General features: G+C 51.4%; 1 protein-coding gene across 3 annotated transcripts in view; it reads right to left on the bottom strand.

Moving 5' to 3' along the window:
• Positions 1-21,844, bottom strand: part of LOC116952728 (serine/threonine-protein kinase WNK2-like) — a 163,720-nt gene that overhangs the window by 47,430 nt on the left and 94,446 nt on the right. For all 3 annotated transcript variants that reach the window (XM_032972336.2, XM_032972337.2, XM_076074445.1), the window contains exons 2-4: positions 13,235-13,413; positions 3,765-3,985; positions 3,127-3,284 (exon numbers count right to left, since the gene is read on the bottom strand). In XM_032972336.2, the coding sequence (XP_032828227.2) occupies positions 3,127-3,284; positions 3,765-3,985; positions 13,235-13,413 (558 nt within the window). The remainder of the gene's footprint in view (positions 1-3,126; positions 3,285-3,764; positions 3,986-13,234; positions 13,414-21,844) is intronic.

Below are 21,844 nucleotides of genomic sequence, written 5' to 3'. Positions count from 1 at the left end.
GTGGGTTTGTGCCGAGCGCGCGCAGGTTTAGAGGAGCCGTTCGGTTTTTTCCGGCCGTCTTCAGACACCGTCGCAATCGCCCGGGTGGATGGGGAGGAGGGGGGGGGGTAAGGGCAGGGGGGTGGTTAAGGGGGGACAGGGGGAGTCCGATGGGTGCCCCTTCTCCAAGTAGATTTTGCGATCACGAGGAGGACCGTCTGATAAGTCGGTCGGTCCCTTCCCCAACCGCATGACTCATCGCCAACGGGCACAATGGTCCCCGGCTCCGTCTGCCGCCCCCTCCCCCGGCTCCTCGACCAACCGCTCGCCTTACGTCACGACGCACACAAAGGGTAAAGGCGTTTGTGCCGGACAATTGCATCACGGACTCCGGGTGGTAACTTACGAATCCGGCTGCAGTCGGGGGTTTCCAGCCGCCGGGTGATCTGTGGCACGTCGGCTAAGCGGGGGCATTGTCGAGCGCAAGGAGTGGCAACAGTAAACAACAACAACAACAACCGCCACGCGCCACTAGGTGGTGGTGACGTCACCGCGGCGCTTGTGCCAGGCTAGGTGCACTTTAAGGCCACGTGAAGTGTCGAACGCCCCGCTGGCAGGAGGTCACGGGACAGGCCCAGGCGCCACGGGTCGACTGACTTGAGATTTCTGGCAAGGGTAAAGTCCCTGAGCACACGGGCACGTCATAGTTCCGTTCTTCTGCCGATACTAGTATGGCACGTGCTGCTGAGCTAAATACAGCTTCTTTTTCAAAAGTGACCTGACCAGAAATGGTTACAGTGTTTTTTTTATTTAACCATAGGTTAAAGGTCATAGGATGTACAAAGCACATCGTCATATACCATTGGTGTCAGGTTCTTGGCAAGCAGGATGAAATACAACTTGTTTTATATTTTACCAGGTAAGGCCCACTGAGCTCCTTTACAGCTCAATATATATTTCCTATACAGCTCTTTTTCAGAAGCGACCTGGCCACAAACGATAGCCCAATGAAGTGGCTCATCACGTGGAAATTTCTACCAGGCAAATGCTCTCAACGCATGTTGCTAAATGTTGAGGAAAAAACCGGAGGACCCGGAGAAAAATCCATATACAGGCGTACAGGTTGAGATTGAACCCATGTTCTCCTGTATAGCAGGCGAGAAAGTAAACATCTCGCCACCCTGGAGTAGGATACACGTACTGGTGATATGGAAATTAACTAATTATCATGACGAATTGTGACCCAATGCTTAATACTACCACGTGGTCTAACCCAAAAATATATATACGTATGTATATTGAAGCCAACCGTGCTGATCGGAGGATCATTGTTTTGGCTTCAAAAGCAGTGTCGAGTGAAGAGACGGCTCATTCTGGAGACGCCGTGTGGGAGATTTTTCCTGCTCCGCAAGTGCTGCAGTGACGACGTTGTTTACGCGCTGACGCTCCGATCCCGGCGACCCGCACGCAAGCCGAGGCCGTGACTCACGGCATCGATGGCAAACGATTTCAAAAACCGTGTTGGGCTTAAACCCGCTCGCTCACCCTCTCGCTCAGTCAGAGGTGCAGCCCTGCCTGCGATTGCTTGCTGATGCCATCAGAGCCGCTCCAGTGGGTATGATGGCCTACTCTTCCACGCCGGCCGGACGTCTTGGAAATGGATCACCCAAACTTTATCCCACCATGTGGGTGTCCGTGCACTGTGCGTGTTGCGCCCGCGCGCGACTCTTCCCGCGTAAAGTGTGCGTCCGTGTCTGCGCGTGCGTTCGTGTTTCTGCGTGAGCGTGTGCGTGAGTGTGCGTCTAGCCGTTTGCAGCCGCGCCTGCAGGTGCAGACAATGCACGTGAGTTGTGGCGTAGCACAGCGGTCGCGCGTTCGCAACTGGCCACTTGCCCCTACAACCTGCCCAAGGCTGTACGGTGGGCGGGGGGGGGGGGGTACCTTTGTCTTTGCAGGTACACGCGCGCATACGTGCACTTACGTGTGTGTGCGTGTACTCACGTGTGTGTACGTGCACTCACGTGTGTGTACGTGCACTCACGCGTGTGTACGTGCACTCACGTGTGTGTACGTGTACTCACGTGCGTGTACGTGTACTCACGTGTGTGTACATGTACTCACGTGTGTGTACGTGTACTCACGTGTGTGTACGTGTACTCACGTGCGTGTACGTGCACTCACGTGCGTGTGCGTGCACTCACGTGCGTGTACGTGCACTCACGTGTGTGTGCGTGTACTCACGTGTGTGTACGTGTACTCACGTGCGTGTGCGTGCACTCACGTGCGTGTGCGTGCACTCACGTGTGTGTACGTGTACTCACGTGCGTGTACGTGCACTCACGTGCGTGTGCGTGTACTCACGTGTGTGTGCGTGTACTCACGTGTGTGTGCGTGTACTCACGTGTGTGTACGTGCACTCACGTGCGTGTGCGTGTACTCACGTGTGTGTGCGTGTACTCACGTGTGTGTACGTGCACTCACGTGCGTGTGCGTGTACTCACGTGTGTGTGCGTGTACTCACGTGTGTGTACGTGTACTCACGTGTGTGTGCGTGCACTCACGTGTGTGTGCGTGTACTCACGTGTGTGTACGTGTACTCACGTGTGTGTGCGTGTACTCACGTGCGTGTACGTGCACTCACGTGCGTGTGCGTGTACTCACGTGTGTGTACGTGTACTCACGCGTGCGTACGTGTACTCACGTGTGTGTACGTGCACTCACGTGTGTGTACGTGTACTCACGTGTGCGTACGTGCACTCACGTGTGCGTACGTGCACTCACGTGTGCGTACGTGCACTCACGTGTGCGTACGTGCACTCACGTGTGCGTACGTGCACTCACGTGTGTATACGTGTACTCACGTGTGTGTACGTGTACTCACGTGTGTGTGTGTGTACTCACGTGTGTGTGCGTGTACTCACGCGCGTGTACGTGTACTCACGCGCGTGTACGTGTACTCACGTGTGTGTATACGTGAACTCACGTGTGTGTACGTGTACTCACGTGTGTGTGCGTGTACTCACGTGTGTGTATACGTGAACTCACGTGTGTGTACGTGTACTCACGCGCGTGTACGTGCACTCACGTGTGTGTATACGTGAACTCACGTGTGTGTACGTGCACTCGTGCGCGCACGCCGACACTCACGTTGGTGACGCGTCGGTAGATCTGTGCAGCGTTGTGGCACTCGGAGTAGGGGTACTCGGACGTGGCCATCTCCAGCATGCACATGCCGAACGCGTACACGTCCACCGACTCGTCGTAGTGCTCCTCGTACATCTCCGGGGCCATGAACTCCGGCGTGCCTGCGGCGACGACAACGACGACAACGACGGAGGGGGGGGGGGGTCACCGCGATCGTGCCGCCCCGCGCGGGAGGGGGGTGAAGGGGGGGCGTGTGGGGGTGGGGGGTGGTGGGGGGAGAGGGGCCGGCGTGGCAGCCGTTACTCACGGTGGTAAGTTCCGTGTCAAAGTGCTGCGCCTACCGTGTGGACCAGGGTTCGACGCGAAACAACGACGACGATGATGATGATGATGACGATGACGACGACTATGATGATGATGACGACAATGACGATGATAACGATGACGACAATGATGATGACGACGGTGGCGACAATGATGACGATGACAACGACAGTGATGATGACAATGACGATGACGACGATGATGATGACGGCAATGATAATGATGACGACAATGACGACGACGACAATGATGATGACGATGACGACGACGATGATGATGACGACAATGACGATGATGACGATGACGACGCCCCTCACCGATGACGCTCTTGGCGAAGGAGGCCCTCTTGAGCGTGGCGAGGCCCAGGTCACCGATCTTGACGGAGCCCGTGGGCCCCGTGATGAACACGTTGTCGCACTTGAGGTCGCGGTGGATGATGGGCGGGTCTCGCGTGTGTAGGAAGTGCAGCCCCTTGAGGATCTGGCGGCACCAGCTGCGCATCAGCTTGATCTTCATCACCTTGAAGCGCTTCAGGTAGCTACGGGAGGGCAGGGGTGGTGGGTGGTGCGGGGAAGGGCAGGCAAGCACGCAGCTGTCAGGTGGGTGTTGTTGGTGGGTGTGTGCCTGCTGTTTGTGTCTTTGTGCATGTGTGTGTCTGTGTCTTTGTGGGGAGCACTAGCGCAGCAGCTAGCAAGTTGCGCTATGAACCCAGCGAGCCGAGTTCCATTCCCGCTCATGGCCAACACTGGTGGCGATAATTATCTGAACGGGTGTGGGCCTCCCCTAGGTCGACTCAGCCTCTAATGAGAACCTGGTCCGCTGTGTAAACATCGCCAATGGGCATGGTGCCGGCCACCCAGCTACTAATTTGTACTGGCCTTCATAGGTACTCGCTAACAGCACTGTTACAAGCTAACCGCGAGGTCTTTGTCAGCGAGGTCTTTTTGGCCACAGTTATGCCCTCCCCTCTCTATGCTCTATGCTGCCGAAAACCTGGACCCTTCTGAAGAAACATCTGCACCGGTTTGAAACATTCTGGCTGGCTTGCCTACGATCTATCCTGAGCTTAAACAGGCTGGATTGCAGTGTGAAAAACATGTAGAACCATGAGAGTTCTGGACACAGTCCGGTCAGAGAGCTCCTCTGGCAGGCGAGGCTGCATTGGCTGGGTCATGTAGCCCGCATTCCTCAGCAGCCACCGCTTGCACAAGCAGCTTCTGTTTGGCCGGACAGAGGGGGCTAAACGAGGGCAGCATGGGCTAGAGAAGAGATTCGGTACAGGAGGATGTGAGTTGAGTGGACTTGCTGGAGACTGGTACCAGCGGTGTCAAAATCTGCCTCTATGAAGGGGTGCTGGTGAAGGATGTGACTGGGCAGTTCCAGGCAGTCGCAGCCCAACAACAGCGGAGGGCAGAGGAGCAACGCTCACAACAACGAGCGCAGCGCCGGCCGGCTAAAATACAGCGAGCCTTCGACACTTCACGTGGCCTCAAAGTGCACCTAGCCTGGCGCAAGGGCCATGGTGACGTCACCGCCACTTAGTGGCGAATGGAGGTTGTTGTTGTTGGTGTTGGCCAAATACCCGCTTGTGTGCCGTGCCGGCCTTCATAGGTGCTCGCCAACAGCACTTGCCCCAACAGTCTGTTAAGGCTATACGGGGGAGATCTTTGTCTTGTGTTTGTTTTAAGAAACCGAGTCTCCCATTCACACAACTAAATTACAAATTAATGATGCTTTACTCAGCCATGTTCTTTTTATATATATACACACACATAAAATCCACATCTTCAATTTAGACCACATAATAGAAGCTCACGCGCACGCGGATGCGTATGGAGGTGCATAATTTACACTGGAAATAATATTTACATTAGGTAATGATGGCTCCGCGTTGTGCCTTCCGCGTAACAAAGGCAACGTTGCGTAAGACGACAGTCGGTGCAAGAGCTTGTGGTGGGGGGTGGGGGGGCCGTCTGATTGTGCTGCTGTCTTGCCTGCAAACGACGTGAGTCATTGCTGCTCCATTCTGCTGCTCCATCTACTTTGTAAACGAATGCATTCGTGCGCGCGCCAGTCTGCATGTCCGCAGCACAACTTAGTTGAGTCAGTGTGCCATCGTACAGAGTCGAGTCGGCGCCACGATGGTGAGTTGTTAGCTACCTCGCCTGGTATACAGGGGGTCGTGGGTTCGATCCCGATCCTGATGCTTGCTGTATATTTGGAGTTTGCATGTCTCTCTCCCCGTGGTCGCGTGGATTTTTCTCCAGTTCCTCCGGTTTTTCCCTCCATATTTAAAATCAACATGCGTTTTGAGTATTTGGCTGTTATACATTTTCACGTGACAAGCCACTTGTTGGGCTATCATATGTGGCCAGGTCGCTTCTGAAAAAGAGCTGTATAGCTCAGTGGGCCTTTGCTGGTAAAATAAAAAAAATGTATGCTACTTGGAAAGAATCCAGGACCTACGGTATTTGTACATCCTATGACCTTTGACCAATGTAAAAAAAAACCTGACAATTTCTATAAACGCTCTCACCATTCTAATGTTTTGAGTTGAGAGAGTTCAGAAAGTAGATTCGTAAAAAAAAAAATTAAATCCGGGAAACTATTTGGGGAACTAACCGAGACTATTGGGTGGTGCCTTAAAATAGCCGGTCTGGTGGCCCTGCCGTCGAGTGGGGGTGGCACACCATCGAAAGGTCGTAAGGTCAACTTCAGGTTGCGGGGCCGACTCGGCCCATTGTCGCCCCTCTGTCCGTCAATCAAATGAAGGCGCCACTTTGTGTGGGGAGGTCCGACAGCGGTTGTCCTATAAGTCAGACTCTCGTTGCTGGCGTGGGAATGGGCGATTTCCACCACTGGCTCGGGGCTGCAAACCGGAGCGCTGCTCATTTTGAGCGAGCAGGAAAAGCACTCTGGCTTACATTGACCGAAAGGGGCAAGTTTCTCGGGATCATTTCATAGTTCCTCCGCATGTGATCGCCGACGAGAGAGACGCGTCGTGACACCCGGCCATGCATAATTCAAACGGAACCCTTTAAGATGGCACTCGGCGTGACGATTTCCCATTTGCCTGGGGATGGCGGGGCGGGGGATGGAGGGGGGGTTCTCCGGAACATTGTATGCTGAGCACACGCCATCCCGTGAAAAAAAGTATCCAACGCAATGTGACATCGTCTCTACGATGATAGGCTGTTCGCAAAAGACACCATGTCCAAGGATATGACTATTGTGCCACGCGACCACGCCTGCTTTGTCCACCGCTAAAGCTTCCCCATTGTCGCCCCGTGGAACGCGTATCGCGAGGCTGCTTAATTACAGCGAGTGCTTTTCCACAGCGAGAAGCAACGGACGGGTGAAGGTGCAGCCCCTGAAATTGCTCGCTCGCATCACCGCTGGTGGTAGGGCCTCCACTAGAGGGGGCTCTGGAGAAGCCCCTCTTACAAGGTGAGTTTTGGCCTATCCTTCCACGATGGCCAAACGTCTTGGCGTGACTATTAACTAACTTTCGATCTAAAGCTTTCGTGACTGCAGAGATTCATCTTCTTGGTTCTTTCGGTAAAGGCAAGGCCCCATCGAGCTGTATAGCTCTTTTTCAGAAGCAACCTGGACACAAACGGGAGTCCAACGAAGTGGCTTGTCATTGCGTGGAAACTTATAGCAGCCAAATGATCAAAACGCACGTTGATTCTAAACGTAGAGGGAAAAACCGAAGGGACCTGGAGAAAAATCCACGCGACCACAGGGAGAACCATGCAAAGCTCAAATATACAGCAGGCGTCGGGGTCGGGATCGAACCCCCGACCTCCTGTATACTCGGTGAGGGAGACAACATCTTGCCACCGTGGTGGCTGGCGTGGAGGGGTGGGGGGGGTGCGTTCTTCTGTACGTCAACACCGCCGTTCAACGTTCAACTCTCGGTATAACGCCAGGGCGGTCGTGACGCGTTGCGACAGTCCATTCTCACCGAGCGACAACGTTCACCCGCGCGGGAGCGTGTTGCTGCTGCTGCTTCATCGCGTGGACATTGTGTTACTGCGAGCAGTTATCGCCGAATGGTCGGTTAAATAGAAATAAAGAATTTAAATCGGCACGACAGGAGGGCGGTTGTAAAATCCGGAGCGTATCGGCAGGCCGTGGCTGTGAAGTTTTGCGAGGGGGATGGCGTCGATGACGGCGGTAGTTTATTTCCTTTTTTGTTGTTGCCGGCTTTCTGGTCGTAAAAAAAAAAACATCGACGAGGTTGAAGCCAGGGGCCGTGGGGCACGAACCGCCGTGAGCGGTTAAAAAAATATATATATAATCATAATAATAATTGAGCCTGGGACGACCTGAAAACCGGGACGGAAACGCCCCCGCGGTCCCCTTGAGCCGAACGACGGCGCCCCGACACGTCGCTACCTCGCTTCGCGTCACCCGCTGTGGCCTCTCGTCGTCGTCGTCGTCACAGCCGGAGTCGCCATCCTCGTCCTGGTTTCCCCGTGGATCGTTCCTCTTTCGTGACGTGGCCATACCGGGGAATCTGTAAGTCTTCCCCATTTTTGTCCGGTATGCATAACTATAATGCGGTAATAATAGTGATGATGATGATGATACATCACTCTGGACGATGCATTTACAAGTAGTGTCCCCTCGTCAGGTATCGTGGGATATTCTACTTATTATTCTTGTGAGATATATATGGGGTTGTTTTGCACCTCAGGGCTGGCAAACCTCAATTACACCTCAAATTGCTCTTTTTGGGGGATTTAGATTGGAACTGGCACCTAAAGCTGCCACCAAATGCGTTAAATCTGTCGTCGTTATTACCGCTGACTCAGCTAATCACGTGGCCGACCTGTCTCGATGTATACAGTCCATATAATCCCTCTTAGCTACATCCTAATCCTAACAATCTCCCCTCATGAAATCCTGTCTTTTGAGTGTTCTGGCGAATAACGGTGATCGCAACGTGGTGGCTGGTATCACGTCCGCTTCAATTTTAACTCTCCCTCAAACACATAATCTTAACCAGATGCTTCAAAAAGTGTTATTACTGTGTGTTATGTATTACATAGCTCTGCGTCGAACTGGGACCCATCTATAGCCTATAAGCATCTGGAAGTTCACCAGCATTGGTTCCAGCAAGCCTCACACTCTGCTGATGAGGAAATGAACGTTGAAACTGGTCAAAGAACCCATGCTGCTAATACAATGCACTCCCACATGCCTGTGAGGCCTATGGGATATGTAAACATAATATTTATATTTTTATTTTATTTGGAGAGACACAAATGGGAAACATGAGTTATTTATTTCGTTTCACACGCAGTAGGGCTTTCGCGACCAATGCTATCCATAAGAGAGTTTTTTTTTGGGGTAGATCGCGTACATATAGAAATGTGTCGTTGAACCCGCCACCACCCGACACAGCCAATTAGTAAGGTTTGTCAGGTAAAAAAAATGCCAATTAGTTACTAGTTCAGCACTAACCGGTTGTTTCGGAGAGTAAACCCACAACACTTACTACGCGAGCATGACTTTTCGCCGGTAATTACAACCAGCATCATCAGGCGACAGCCAGAATTGTGGAGAAATCCGCCTCCTGTTTCGGTTTTAAAACAGAGCGATAGATGTGATGTCGTCACTGTAAGCCAATCAGGTGTGAAGACCAGAGGGTCGGGGGGGGGGGGTTAATGTAGTCATATAAATTACAATGCATTGCTGTTATTAGTTGGGTTATTCACAGTTACTTATCCGGTTCTTTAAACTGCTCGATTGCGTAAACAACTAAGACGTAACAAATAAGACAACTTGGAAAGGTTTTTTCCACATTAATGAGGCACTTCCATAGAATCTTGGCACTGACCCAAGCCACTGGTATCTGCGACATATGTATGTACATATGTTGAATTTATTTCGCACCGTACGTAGCCAACTGTGCTAATCAGAGGTGCGCGGTAAGGACAACAAACTAAACACACAAAGCAATTCTAAATTTTGATTTAAAGATTTCGTGACTGTAGGGATTCATATTCTTGGTTCTTTCGGTAAAGTCACCACGTAGAAGGGAAACAATAAAATAATAAAAATATAAAACAATAAAATTCTCACGACGTTCCGACTGCAACACAAGCAGTCATCATCAGGTGTGAAAACCACAGCAAGAAAATCTGAAATTTGAAAACCACAGCAAAAAAATTAGAAATTTTCTTGCTGTGGTTTTCACACCTGATGATGGTTGCTTGTGTTGCAGTCGAAACGTCGTGCGAATTTTATTGTTTTTTTCATTATTTTATTGTTTCCCTTCTACGTGACTTTACCGAAAGAACCAAGAATACAATTCTAAATTAATAAGTTTGTCAATATCGATTTAAAAGTCCATAGCTCTAGTTGCTTCCTAATATCGGAAGGAAGAGTGTTCCAGCTGGCCACAGAAGCGTATCCGAAAGTGCGCGATGCAGTGACCGTCTTTGGTCGATGGCTAATCAAAAGCCGCTGCTGCTGCGAGGGTGACCGGAGTTTGCCTTATGATGGTTTATCTTCCTTGACGAGATCAAGCAAGGTATTGTGGTTCGCCTGTGACATGTTTGTGTGGGACGCTTCTCTGCCGAGCGCACAGTGCGGCTGACGACGGGGAGCGTCGGCCTGGGTCCTCTGCTCTCACCGAGGTGGAGCGGTGGTGCCAGCGGTCAGCGCGCTGCGAACCCTTGGCCATGTGAGTTCGATTCGTGGCCGCGGCTATAACGCCGGTGACGAGCGATATCCGAACCGGACTGGCACCCTGCCCCAACCCCACCGCCCTTCAGCAATCTGCACTGATCAGAAACGTTTTATTTAGAAACGCCAAATCTTAACTTATTATGGAATAATCCGATGAGCTGTGAAGCTCTTTTTCACGGATGTCCAGTGTGATGAAGTACGGTCAAACAATGACCAACATGACCAAAAGTCATGGCGTGGCATTCACACAGCAGTGTATTGATAAAGACTGACAAAGAGGCTGTACGTCACGTGACTGCATACAATTGGAGGCGTCGTGTGGGGAATTGAGGTTTGTATTTTTCCTCTCAACGGCGGTTGCCTTCAGCGATCTTTTGAGATCTCACCGTCGCTGGCAAATTATCTCAATCATCTTACGCCCTTGGCCTTCCACAGCACAGAACAGCGGTGCGGGAGGGAAGTAACAAAGTGGGTGGATTTGACGTGGCACATCGCCCGATTCCAACGCCTCCCCCTCCTCCACCCCTCCTCCTCCTTCAAACTCGGCCCACGTTTTCCCCCCAAAAAAAACCACCCCCCGCCACCCAAAGCGAACCGAACAAACGCGTCTAATTAAATAACTAAACACCACCGTGCGCTTGTCAAGAAAGTATCGCGATTGCCCTCTCATGATTGATGAGCCCGCGCGTGCCAGGTAGTAGCGCCGGCACGTCGGATGACGGCCGTACTTTTCCATTGCTTTTAATGGTTTTTTTTTCATTGGGGGGAGGGGGAGGTTGTTGTGTTTTGTTGTTGTTGTTGTGTGTGTGTGTGTCCTACGCAGGACCGCATGGTTGGCACATTGGCATCTGATCGCAGAGAGAGCACCTTCACGGCGCTCTCTCTGCGATCCAGGGGGCATCGCCTACCAGCGCGCTCTCAAAGGAAAGGAAGGCACAGCTCACAAAAAGAAACCTCTCTGGGTTTGCGCCCACTCGCAGCGGTTCAATCCGCTGGTACTGCCACGTAGCGAGTGTCGCCTCCTATCGGCAGGCCACGCATGGACTGGGCAATTGTTGGTGCCGGTTCTGGCCACCCCCTTGCACAACGGGGAGCCGCGGTGGCGAGATGTTAACTGCCTCCCCTGGTTTGCAGGAGTTCGTGGATTCGATCCTGACCCTGACGCCTGCTGTATATTTGGAGTTTGCGTGTTTCTCCCCGTGGTTGCGTGGATTTTTCTCCTGGTCCCTCCGGTTTATCCCTCCACATTGAGAAACATCCGTTTGGAGTATTAGGCTGCGATACATTTCCACGTGATGAGCCACTTCGTTGAGCTATCGTTTTGTGGCCAGGTCGCTTCTGAAAAACAGCTACATAGCTCAGTGCGCCTTACCTGGTCGAACAAATAATAAATAAATAACTATGCACATTACATGCAATGCAGCATTGGGAGACGCAATATGCACGAATGGCGCATTACATATTTATTTATTATAATAAAAAACACTACATTACAATGGATAGTGTACTTGCAATGCAGAGGTCACCTGTGCAATTCAGTCTCCCAGCGCAGCAGATGAAACAACGGTGCCAGCTTCTTGAATCCTCCTCACAGGCTAGCAGGTGGGGCAAGTCACGTGCGGTGGTGTAAGGTGTGGGCACTGCCACCTCTTCCAAGACTTGTATGTGTGTTGAACTTCTTTCGCAACCGTACGTAGCCAACTGCTTATTGCAGGTGTGTGCGGGAGGAGGCCAACAAACTCAACGCAAGAAGCCATTCCTAGGCCAAGCTATACTCCTCGAGTGCCTTTCAAGAGTGGAGGCCCTTCTGCCATCATTGGTGAGAGCGATCAATTTCAGGGCTGCACTTTTACCCCCGAAGCTTTTCATCTTAAATGCCTCGGCAACTCAAAGCGCCTTACATTTAATCTCACCTGAACCGTTGCAACGTCCTGGCGATGGCATTCGTGCTGTTCTTATAGCGAGCACCGAGACGCTATGCTGCACAGGCAAATGTAGTTTACCGGTTACAGGGACTCAACTACTTACAAACGATTTGGGTTCGTAAGTCGATTTGTTCCTAAGTCCAATTTTACTCCTGTCAATTGGAAACAAGTTGTATGGCATGTACACTAAACACGGGGAATGGCTTTAAAAGTTGTATAATCTCCTGTAGATGTAGATGCCACTGGTTCTTCATGTTTTGCAGATGTAGATGCCACTGGTTCTTCATGTTCTGCAGATGTAGATGCCACTGGTTCTTCATGTTCTGCAGATGTAGATGCCACTGGTTCTTCATGTTCTGCAGATGTAGATGCCACTGGTTCTTCACGTTCTCCAGATATAGATGCCACTGGTTCTTCATGTTCTGCAGATGTAGATGCCACTGGTTCTTCATGTTCTGCAGATGTAGATGCCACTGGTTCTTCATGTTCTGCAGATGTAGATGCCACTGGTTCTTCATGTTCTGCAGATGTAGATGCCACTGGTTCTTCATGTTCTGCAGATGTAGATGCCACTGGCTCTTTATGTTCTGCAGATGTAGATGCCACTGGTTCTTCATGTTCTGCAGATGTAGATGCTAATTCCCTTTGGTGCTCGTGTTTCCTCTCTACGCTCTTGAAAAACTTACCAGGAGATGTCTCCACAATTGCTCTCTTTTTCTCTTAATAATTTGATTGCTCTTTGGTCTTGGCCATGGTGGAGAGTTTGGAATCTGATTGATTGATTGCTTCTGTGGACAGGTGTCTTTTGAGATTAGGAGCACTCCCTTTAAGAGTGTGCTCCTAATCTCAGCTCGTTACCTGTATAAAAGATACCTGGGAGCCAGAAATCATTCTGATTGAGAGGGGGCCAAATACTTATTTCCCTCATTAAAATGCAAATCAATTTATAAAATTTTTGACATGCGTTTTTCTGGATTTTCTTGTTGTTATTCTGTTTCTCACTGTTCAAATAAACCTACCATTAAAATTATAGACTGATCATTTCTTTGTCAGTGGGCAAACGTACAACATCAGCAGGGGATCGAATACTTTTTTCCCTCACTGTACGCGTGCGAGTACGTGTGCGTGTGTGTGCGTGCGTGTGCGCGCGTGAGCCTCACGTCTTGAGCGTGCCGGACGTCATCATCTCGGTGATGAGCACGATGCACTTCTTCCCCTTGACGTTGGCGTTCGTCTCCCACGAGTCGTAGAAGCGCACGATGTTCGGGTGCTGCAGCCCCTTGAGCATCTCGGCTTCCTCGCGGAACCTCTGCCGCTCGCTGCGCGACAGCTTGCGGTCCTGAGGCGGGGGGGGTGGGAGAGGGGCAGTGGCGGTGGTGAGGGGGGGACGGTCGGAAAAACACCGAGCGGAATGTACGTGTCAGCCGTGTGTTGCCGCTGTGCGCCACGACGAATCTGCAGGAGTGAAAAACTAAAGCTATTAACTAATTTTTATTTTACCGGGTAAGGCCAACTGAGCTGTGTAGCTCTTTCTTCACAAGCGACCTGGCTATCACAAAATGATAGTTCAACGGAGTGGCTCATCATCACGTAGACATTTATAGCAGCCAATTACTCTAAACGCATGATGTTGATTCTAAATGTGGAGGGAAAAACCGGAGGGATGCCGGAGGAAAATCCACGTGGCCACGCGGAGAGAGACACACAAACTCCCAAATTTATCCCACCTGATGATGGACGCTTGTGTTGCGCCCGAAACGTCGTGATTTCATTTCATTTTATACCTACATGACTTTACCGAAAGAACCAAAGAGTATGGATTCCTGCAGTCACGAAAGCTTCAAATCAAGATTATATAGCAGGTGTCAGGGTCGGGATCGAACCCACGACCTCAGATCCAATAGCAGACTGATATTCATGTCCCATCTCTTTGATGTATTGACCAGGCCTCTTGTCTTGCTGGCTAAGGAACCCAGTTAAGACTTCGGGTCCCTTTTTCATGAGAAAAAAAACAGTCAATAAAAAGTCCCAACAACTCTGAAAGACAAAAATTCAGAGTGGCTATCAAAGACAAAACATCAGAGTGGCTATCAAAGACAAAATTCAGTGGCTTTCAAAGACAAATATTTCAAAGTGGCTTTTAAAGATAAAAATTCAGAGTGGCTATCAAATAAAACATTTCAGAGTGGCTTTCAAAGACAAAAATTCAGAGTGGCTATCAAAGACAAAACTTAAGTGGCTTTCAAAGACAAAAATTCAAAGTGGCTATCAAAGACATAAATTCAAAGTGGCTTTCAAAGACAAAAATTCAAAGTGGCTTTCAAAGACAAAAATTCACCACCACTGAGTGCTCCACCACCACCACGCACTCCACCACTGAGTGCTCCTCCAATACCATGCGCTCCACCACTGAGTGCGCCACCACCAGCACCACCAGCACGCATTCTGCCCCTATTTACTTTAGAACTTGACATTCAATCGTTTACTCTGATGGAAAGTCAGCCCGCTGCTTCTGCAGTGCTTTTTGCGTAACATGGAATTCCCCTCTGATTGGACCTCCCTGCCCCTGTGACTGTCTCCTGGATCATAACGAACGTGTTGAGATATCTACGTCTGCCTGATTTTGGTGGTTTTCCCCCCTGGCCTGGTTTTTGCTACGGCGTCTTGAGACGCAGTTTCCTTCCGATGGCGCGTACGTATGTACGGTGCTTGGTACTTGCAGCACAGACATTCGGACGAATGCTTTATAATAATGCAAGCAGTGTTCGTTTAAAACAAACGCACGCTCTTGGGCAACATTAGTCGTCTGGAAAGCCAATAGCCTGACATACTAAAAAAAACCCGATATATTCGGAGACAGAACAGAGTTCTACTTATTTATATATTGGAAACAACGAAATCCCCCTCAGGACTCCTTTACCGTTAACCCGAATGGAGGCTACGGCATATCCATCTCACTGCTTTCTGCTTGCTCGCTCGCTCATCTCAGCGGGGAAACTCAAAACACCCCGCAGATAATCGAGCGGCAGTGCCGCGTCGAGATAAATTCCGCGCGATTCCTGGCCCAGCACCAAGCCACGAACGTCTTAATGCGTGGCCACGTGCCCGCCTGAATGAGGTGGCCCATCCCCGCCAGCACTTGGCAGGAGTCCAGACGGTTGTGAACGTGTGTGAGAGAGCCAGTTGGGTTTATTTTTACGACGCATCCTATTCCCACCCCCCACCGGACCGCCGGGATCATTGCGCTGACATAACCGCAGGACGGATGCCATGTAATGGGGGGGCCATTCTGGCCAAAAATCTGGATGAGATTCGCAGTCGACTCAGCGGTGAGAAGGGGGGGAGTGAGCAAGCGGTGAGAGGGGAGTGAGCGGTGAGAGGGGAGTGAGTGGTGAGAGGGGAGTGAGTGGTGAGAGGGGAGTGAGTGGTGAGAGGGGAGAGAGTGGTGAGAGGGGAGTGAGTGGTGAGAGGGGAGTGAGCAGTGAGAGGGGAGTGAGTGGAGAGAGTGGAGCGAGTGTAGAGAGGGGAATGAGAGAGACGAGTAGAGAGTGAGTGTAGAGAATGAGAGAGTGGGCCCTCGTCGATTCTCAGCGCTGTCGCCAAACCCGCACAAGACGTCAGGCGGGGAAGGGCCATCGCATTGCCACGTGGCACGCGGGGACGTGCGCCGTGAGCGCACCTACGAGAACTCGTGAGCGAGGTAGCGAGCGAGCGAGCGAGCGCCGCTCGTGCCGGAACGCCCCGCCCGGCAATGAACGCTCGCCGACGGCGCTCTCGGTGTCCCAATTCAGTTTCCTAGAGGAGGTCCACCCACCCACCACACCACCAAAACACCCACCACACCCTACCAACCCACCAAAACACCCACCCACCACACCACCCCACCAAAACACCCACCCACCACCCCACCACCCCGGGAGGGACCGCGCGTGGCACGGCCTGCGACAAGACGTCACAGGGCACGGTGGTGACACCGTGTCCTGTGACATGACGTCACAGGGCACGGTGGTGACACCGTGTCCTGTGACATGACGTCACAGGGCACGGTGGTGACACCGGGCGACGGGGGTCGCATCGCGGGACTGCGACGTTCACCCAACACTCGGCAGGTGCAGCCCCGCGGGGAGCACCGTCCCCCAGGTGTGCGGGTTCATCTTTATTTGTTTATTTATTATAAATGTATTTACTTCTCTTTGTCTGGCCGGCGACTGTTGAGCCGCGTGTTGTGGCGTTACCCAGCCACGCCTGTCGCTCACTTGGGTGCCGAGTCAGCCCTCGACGACACTTTAATCACAGCGAGGTGGTGGGTGGAGGTGTGGGAGGTGGGGGGGGGGGGAGTGTTTGGGGCATCATGACTCGCAAACCCAACCCAGTACACGATGTGGAAGCCGACGGCTCTTCGAGGTGCAGCGCCGAGATTTTCGAGAAGGGCTCATTAGGGCGATTCCACGTCGAGGCTGAAAGCCACCGTTCGATTTAAACAATAACAACAACAAAAACTAAAAAAACAAGACTGTCCTCGGAGCCCGCGTGGCTATGAAGCACTCGGCCACGTTGACCAAGGCGCGTGTTTGGCACACAGCGGAGGAGAGGCCCTCTGCCATCGCAAGGGACAAGGTCGCTGGATTGGGGGCTCAGAGCGGGGGGGGGGGGGGGTGGCCACGGACCGCGACTTGCCCCCTTTACAGCAACAGCCGCCGTTCGCCACTCAGTGGTGGGGACGTCACCACGGCGCTTGTGCCAGGCTAAGTGCACGTTTGAGGACAACGTGAAGGTGAGCGAACGCCTCCGCTGGCAGGAGGTCACGGGACAGACCCAGGTGCCATGGGTTGACTGACTGAGATGAATGGTCAATGCACCACCTGTGCCCCATTTACACTCGACAACACACACAGAGCACCCCCTGCCATAATATTGCCATCGTTTCCATGGTAACAATTCACTCCCCACTCGCCCTAAACCCCCGCCACCTCCGACTGCGATCAGATTCATCGTTACGATCCAACGTGTTGAGTCGATTCACGGATTTATTAAATTAACCTCATTCTCACGGTCGTATCGTGTCTCAACCGGTGCCTATCGCTCTTAAGTGCAGTTTTCAGAATCATAAATCAGAATATTTATGTTCACCGAAGGAATCCGATGAGCTATAAAGCCTCTTTTCCCACAGATGTCCACTCCGGGCACGGAGTCAAAACATTGGCACTAACACACAACAATACACAAACACGATGGGAGTGGAAAGTATAGGAAAGGTAAACAAATAAAAAAAACACACAAATAAATTCAAACTTTTATTTTACCAGGTAAGGCTCACTGAGCTATTCGCTTCTTTTTTCTGAAGCGACCGTGGCCACAAACGACAGCTCAACGAAGTGGCTTGTCGCGTGGACATTGAATGCAGCCAAATAATCGAAATAATCTAAAGCGCACGTTTAGATTAGATCTGGGCTATCCGATTATAATCTGAGTAATCGATCACTCTACCAATTATCCGTACCATTGCTTGGCAAATAATAAAACAAGGTCAACAGTGGCAAAGAAAAAAAGTAATCAGTTCCCGCCCCCGTGTGCCGCTGGACGGGAGGTGATCAGCACCAATGGCCACTCGTCTTTCAGGGGGTTTCCCACCTTCGGGATGGAGACGCAATGTTTTTTTTTATGATGCCCGAGAAATCATCGATTACAATTTAGATTTTTTTGTGTTTGTCAATGAATCGACTTTATCGACAATAATCGCCCCGGCTTCACGCGCGACGACCGCTGACATTGTGAGAGTTTCCCCCCCGCCCCGCCTAGCCCCCCTCCCCGCAGCGCCTGTGTGGCCTCGCCGATCACTCCAGGGGGCCGCCCCCTGCCCCCCCCCGCAGACCTCCCCACCTCGCCCCTCCCCCCCACCACACGGAGTTTCCTCCGGAGAGCCCTGCGGGCCAGATTCGTTGCATATGTATTTGTGCGCCTGTTTAATAATAAATACTCTTTAATGGCACGATACACTGAGGCCAAGCGAGCCGTAACTTCGCCCCGCGCGGCGTTAATAAGGTGCCCCCCCCCCCCACCGTGTGTAAACAGGGGATCAGTCTCCCCTTTGTGGAATGATTTTGACTCCTCCGCGTTCACGAGGCCCCGCCGCCCTGCCACGCTCCGGCCAAGAGCGGTGCATTGCACTGCTCATTAGCCCCCACCCCCCGTCGCGAGGATCACAATAGCAACACCAACAACAATGATGACGATGTGATGAAGATTACAATGCCCCTTTTGTTTATTTTCCCCCCTCCTCCAGGAATGCTTCGCCGAGCCTCGAGACTCCTTCTCGGGAGGGAGGGAGGGCTGCTGCTGCTGCTGGCACATTGGCGACGTTGGGGCAACCCCATGAACGAGCAACAACACGCGCGGGGGGAAGCCGGAGTCAATCCACTGCTAAAGAGAGAGAGAGAGAGACGGCTCTACGTACGCGCTAAGAAGAAGGGCCGTTGCCCAATACGTCGCCCGTTGTTTACTTTTTCGTTCGAGGCCACGCAGTGTTACTGACGAATGTGTTGAGCTGTTATTATTCATGTGTCTGCACCATTGCCAACGCGGCAGCGGCAGTAGTATCAGCCAAGTAATCCGTCGCGGGTCAAGACCCGAGATGAATACAAATAATACGCACGGAGAGAAGCTAGGAGCAAGGTGAAAGTAACGGCCCGCATGACGGCGGTGGCCGGGCGGTTTAGGGGTCAGAGCGCCAAAGCCGGCGCCGCTGGGATCCTGGGCTTGACTCCAGGTTTCAGCCATGATTAAACCGGGCTCTCAAGTGTAGCGAGTTGATGACCTCAGCCCGGTCACCGATGATTTCACACACACACACGCACGCCACATCCAACAACAACAAAAAACTTCACACTAAATTTGGTTCTGAAATTAAATTTGGTTAATCGGTTTGATCGTCACGTGGAAAGCATTTCTCTGCGGCAGAGCATGTGGGAAAGCGCACACCCCCAAAAACGTGCAGATACATAAGGTCGCTTGAAGGAATTTGAGAAGCAGTTTTGCGATGTCTCCTTCCGTGGGCCATTACATAAACACACAGAGTGCGGTCCTGCTCTGCACGACTTCCAGATGGACGCCGCATCTCTTGGCATCATACACATAGCACAACTGAATAGAAATGGGAAATACGCACACAACTAATATGTAAAACAGAAAGCAACGTGTACGCATACTCGCGAGAAACTAACTGCACAGACAGACGCATCGAAGGCCCCATGATTCGCCAATCCCTGAGCTCTCCGAACAAGGTCAGCGCTCCGCAACGCCCTCCTGCAGTTTGGGATGTTTATCAATCGTCGGGTGGCGTGCAGGGCTTGACGATCTAATTTGCATTTGACAGGACAAAGCCAGCAAACATTTGGGGGAAGGTCACAACAGCGGTGGCTTGAGTTTTGCACGAATCGTGGAAACCGGGCGCCGGGTAATGCGTTGACAACGGCTTGGGCTAATTTCCCTTAACAACCTTCGCGTTTGTAAGCGCGGTTTCCTCCTTGTACTCGCGAGCTGCCCATTAAAAGTAAATTCGTTCCGATGGAGCAATAATTAGGGCCGCGCACGGCGCTCCGTGCGTCAGTCCCCGCAATGACGTGGGGGGATTAACAAAAAAGTGCAGCGGTGAGCGAGAGATCGAGCGAGCAAGCGCGCGCGCATGTGCAAGCGCGTTCGACCCCCCGACGGAGATCGACTGTGGGATCGAGCGACAGGCGGCAATTACGCCGCCGTTTCAGGCTGCCGCTGAGAGGATCCCCGTGACATCAAGGATGGAGCACCGGGGCAGGGTGGGTGGGTGGGTGGGTGCGCAAAGTGGAAGGCGAAATGCTTCTCGAGCGTCGATGGTCTCAGCCCGGTCACCAAATGGCTGCACGAAAAAAAATAGAGCCATCGTTTAGTAAATGTGGCGCTGCACTTAATGTAGCAAATTTGCAAACTCTTGAAAATTAATTGCAAAAAATACCGATTGGACTGTCACGTGATGAAGTTTACTCTTGGTGGCAGAGTGGGAAGGTGGCTGCCTTCCACTCTGCGGACCAGAGGTCACTTGCAGGGATCTCAGAGGTAGCTCTGTGTTATCCGCTTCCTTGGGCCGTTCTCGAACACGATAGGTCGCACTTCCCCGTGAAGGATCCGAAATGGATTCTTCCGTCCCGTGACGCGGCGCCAACGGAACATTTCGGCAGGATACATTTGTGGAAAAAGACAAAGAAATAATATGAATTCCTTGCAGTCACGAAAGCTTTAAGTCGAGATTTAAGAGAAATAGAGACAAGGTTGCAGCTAATGACTTCCCGTACGTCAGCATGCGGCATCTCAAATGAACGTGGGGTGTCGCTCATCTCCACTGCCAGCCCTGAGTCAGTGGTGGAAATTCCACAGTACTATGGAGAGGTTTAACGATACATTTATTTATACGCGATCTAACTCAAAAACCTCTCATGGATAATATTGGTCGCAAGGCCTACGTGTTCAACTGTCGAGAACACCAGTTATTATTATCCTCAATAAGAAGGCAAAAAGGCTTTTTGTGATTGTTTCAACATGTATTGTTTAGGGCCTGTTTGATTTGTATATTTCGGAGTAGAAATATAACTCATCTCTATTGATGTTCAGGTCGTGTCGTTTGTTTTTCCTGAGTTAATGTGCTCCACATTTTTCCCTTGCAGCGAAGCTCCCCCTTGTTAGAATATTTTTTTTGTCTCACCGTGGGTACTCATCTGGGTCAAAGATTCAATACATGTGTGTATGTATGTGAACACAAAGACAATGAACCCCCGTATAGCCTGTTCAGACTGTAGGGGCAAGTGCTGTTAGCGAGCACCTATGAAGGCCGGCACGGCACACGAGAGGGAGGGTGGCCAGCACCACGCCCGGCCGCCTTTGTCTCCCCAGTGGCGATGTTTTACCGCACTAGGTACTCAATTGAGGCTGAGTCGACCTAGGGGAGGCCCAGGACCGATTGAAATAATCGTCACTGGTGTTGGTGGCCGGAAGCGGGAATCAAACTCAGATGGCCGGGTTCGTAGTGCAGCGTAGCGCTAACCGCTACACTACCGTGTGTGTATGTGCATATCCACAAGGACTCACGCACATGAACTCTATAACGCATATCTGTACATATACTGTACCATGACTGGTAACCAAGTGGACTTTTCCCCTTCATATTAGCGTCATCGTCACACCACATGGGAATCAACATATTTGGTTTGCTCATAACGGGAACGTACATACTTCATTGTGCAGTCACACTTTGCGATGTCTTGTAACTACCGCTACTGTCAACGATCTTGGGCTGTGGTCGTCTTTGTAAAAAAAGCTGGTCAGTTCCATGGACCTCACCAGCTGAAATAATAAAATCTGAGTCTGATTTGTTATGTATGATGCCATAAGTGAAAGCAATCACCCTCCGGGCCATATATTTTGTCAGGGCCAAAACTTGATAATCTAGTTTTATTTGCCTCTGATTTTCCTACCAAAATTTGTTCCAAATTTCAGTCTTTCTAGAACACCGTGGGAAATCGCATCAGTCACCCACAATTGTCTCTCTCTATATATAAGATATAACGGTAGGTAAACGTCTGATGCACACTATGCGGCACTGTGAGTTTGTGTATTGTGTATACGTGTGTGCCCATTACATACCGCGTGAGGCTGTGTGCTGAATATCACAGGAATTACTGATTCGCCCAGGTAAAGCCACACCGAGTTCAAAGACAATTTTTCACGAGGGCCTTGCGTTCAGA

Source organism: Petromyzon marinus, chromosome 48 (genome assembly GCF_048934315.1).
Source record: "Petromyzon marinus isolate PM22_M1 ecotype Great Lakes invasive population chromosome 48, UKy_Petmar_22M1.pri1.0, whole genome shotgun sequence".
Lineage (NCBI taxonomy): Eukaryota > Metazoa > Chordata > Hyperoartia > Petromyzontiformes > Petromyzontidae > Petromyzon > Petromyzon marinus.
The sequence above is the reverse complement of the archived record's forward strand: the minus strand, read 5'-3'. Positions and strand labels throughout refer to the sequence as shown.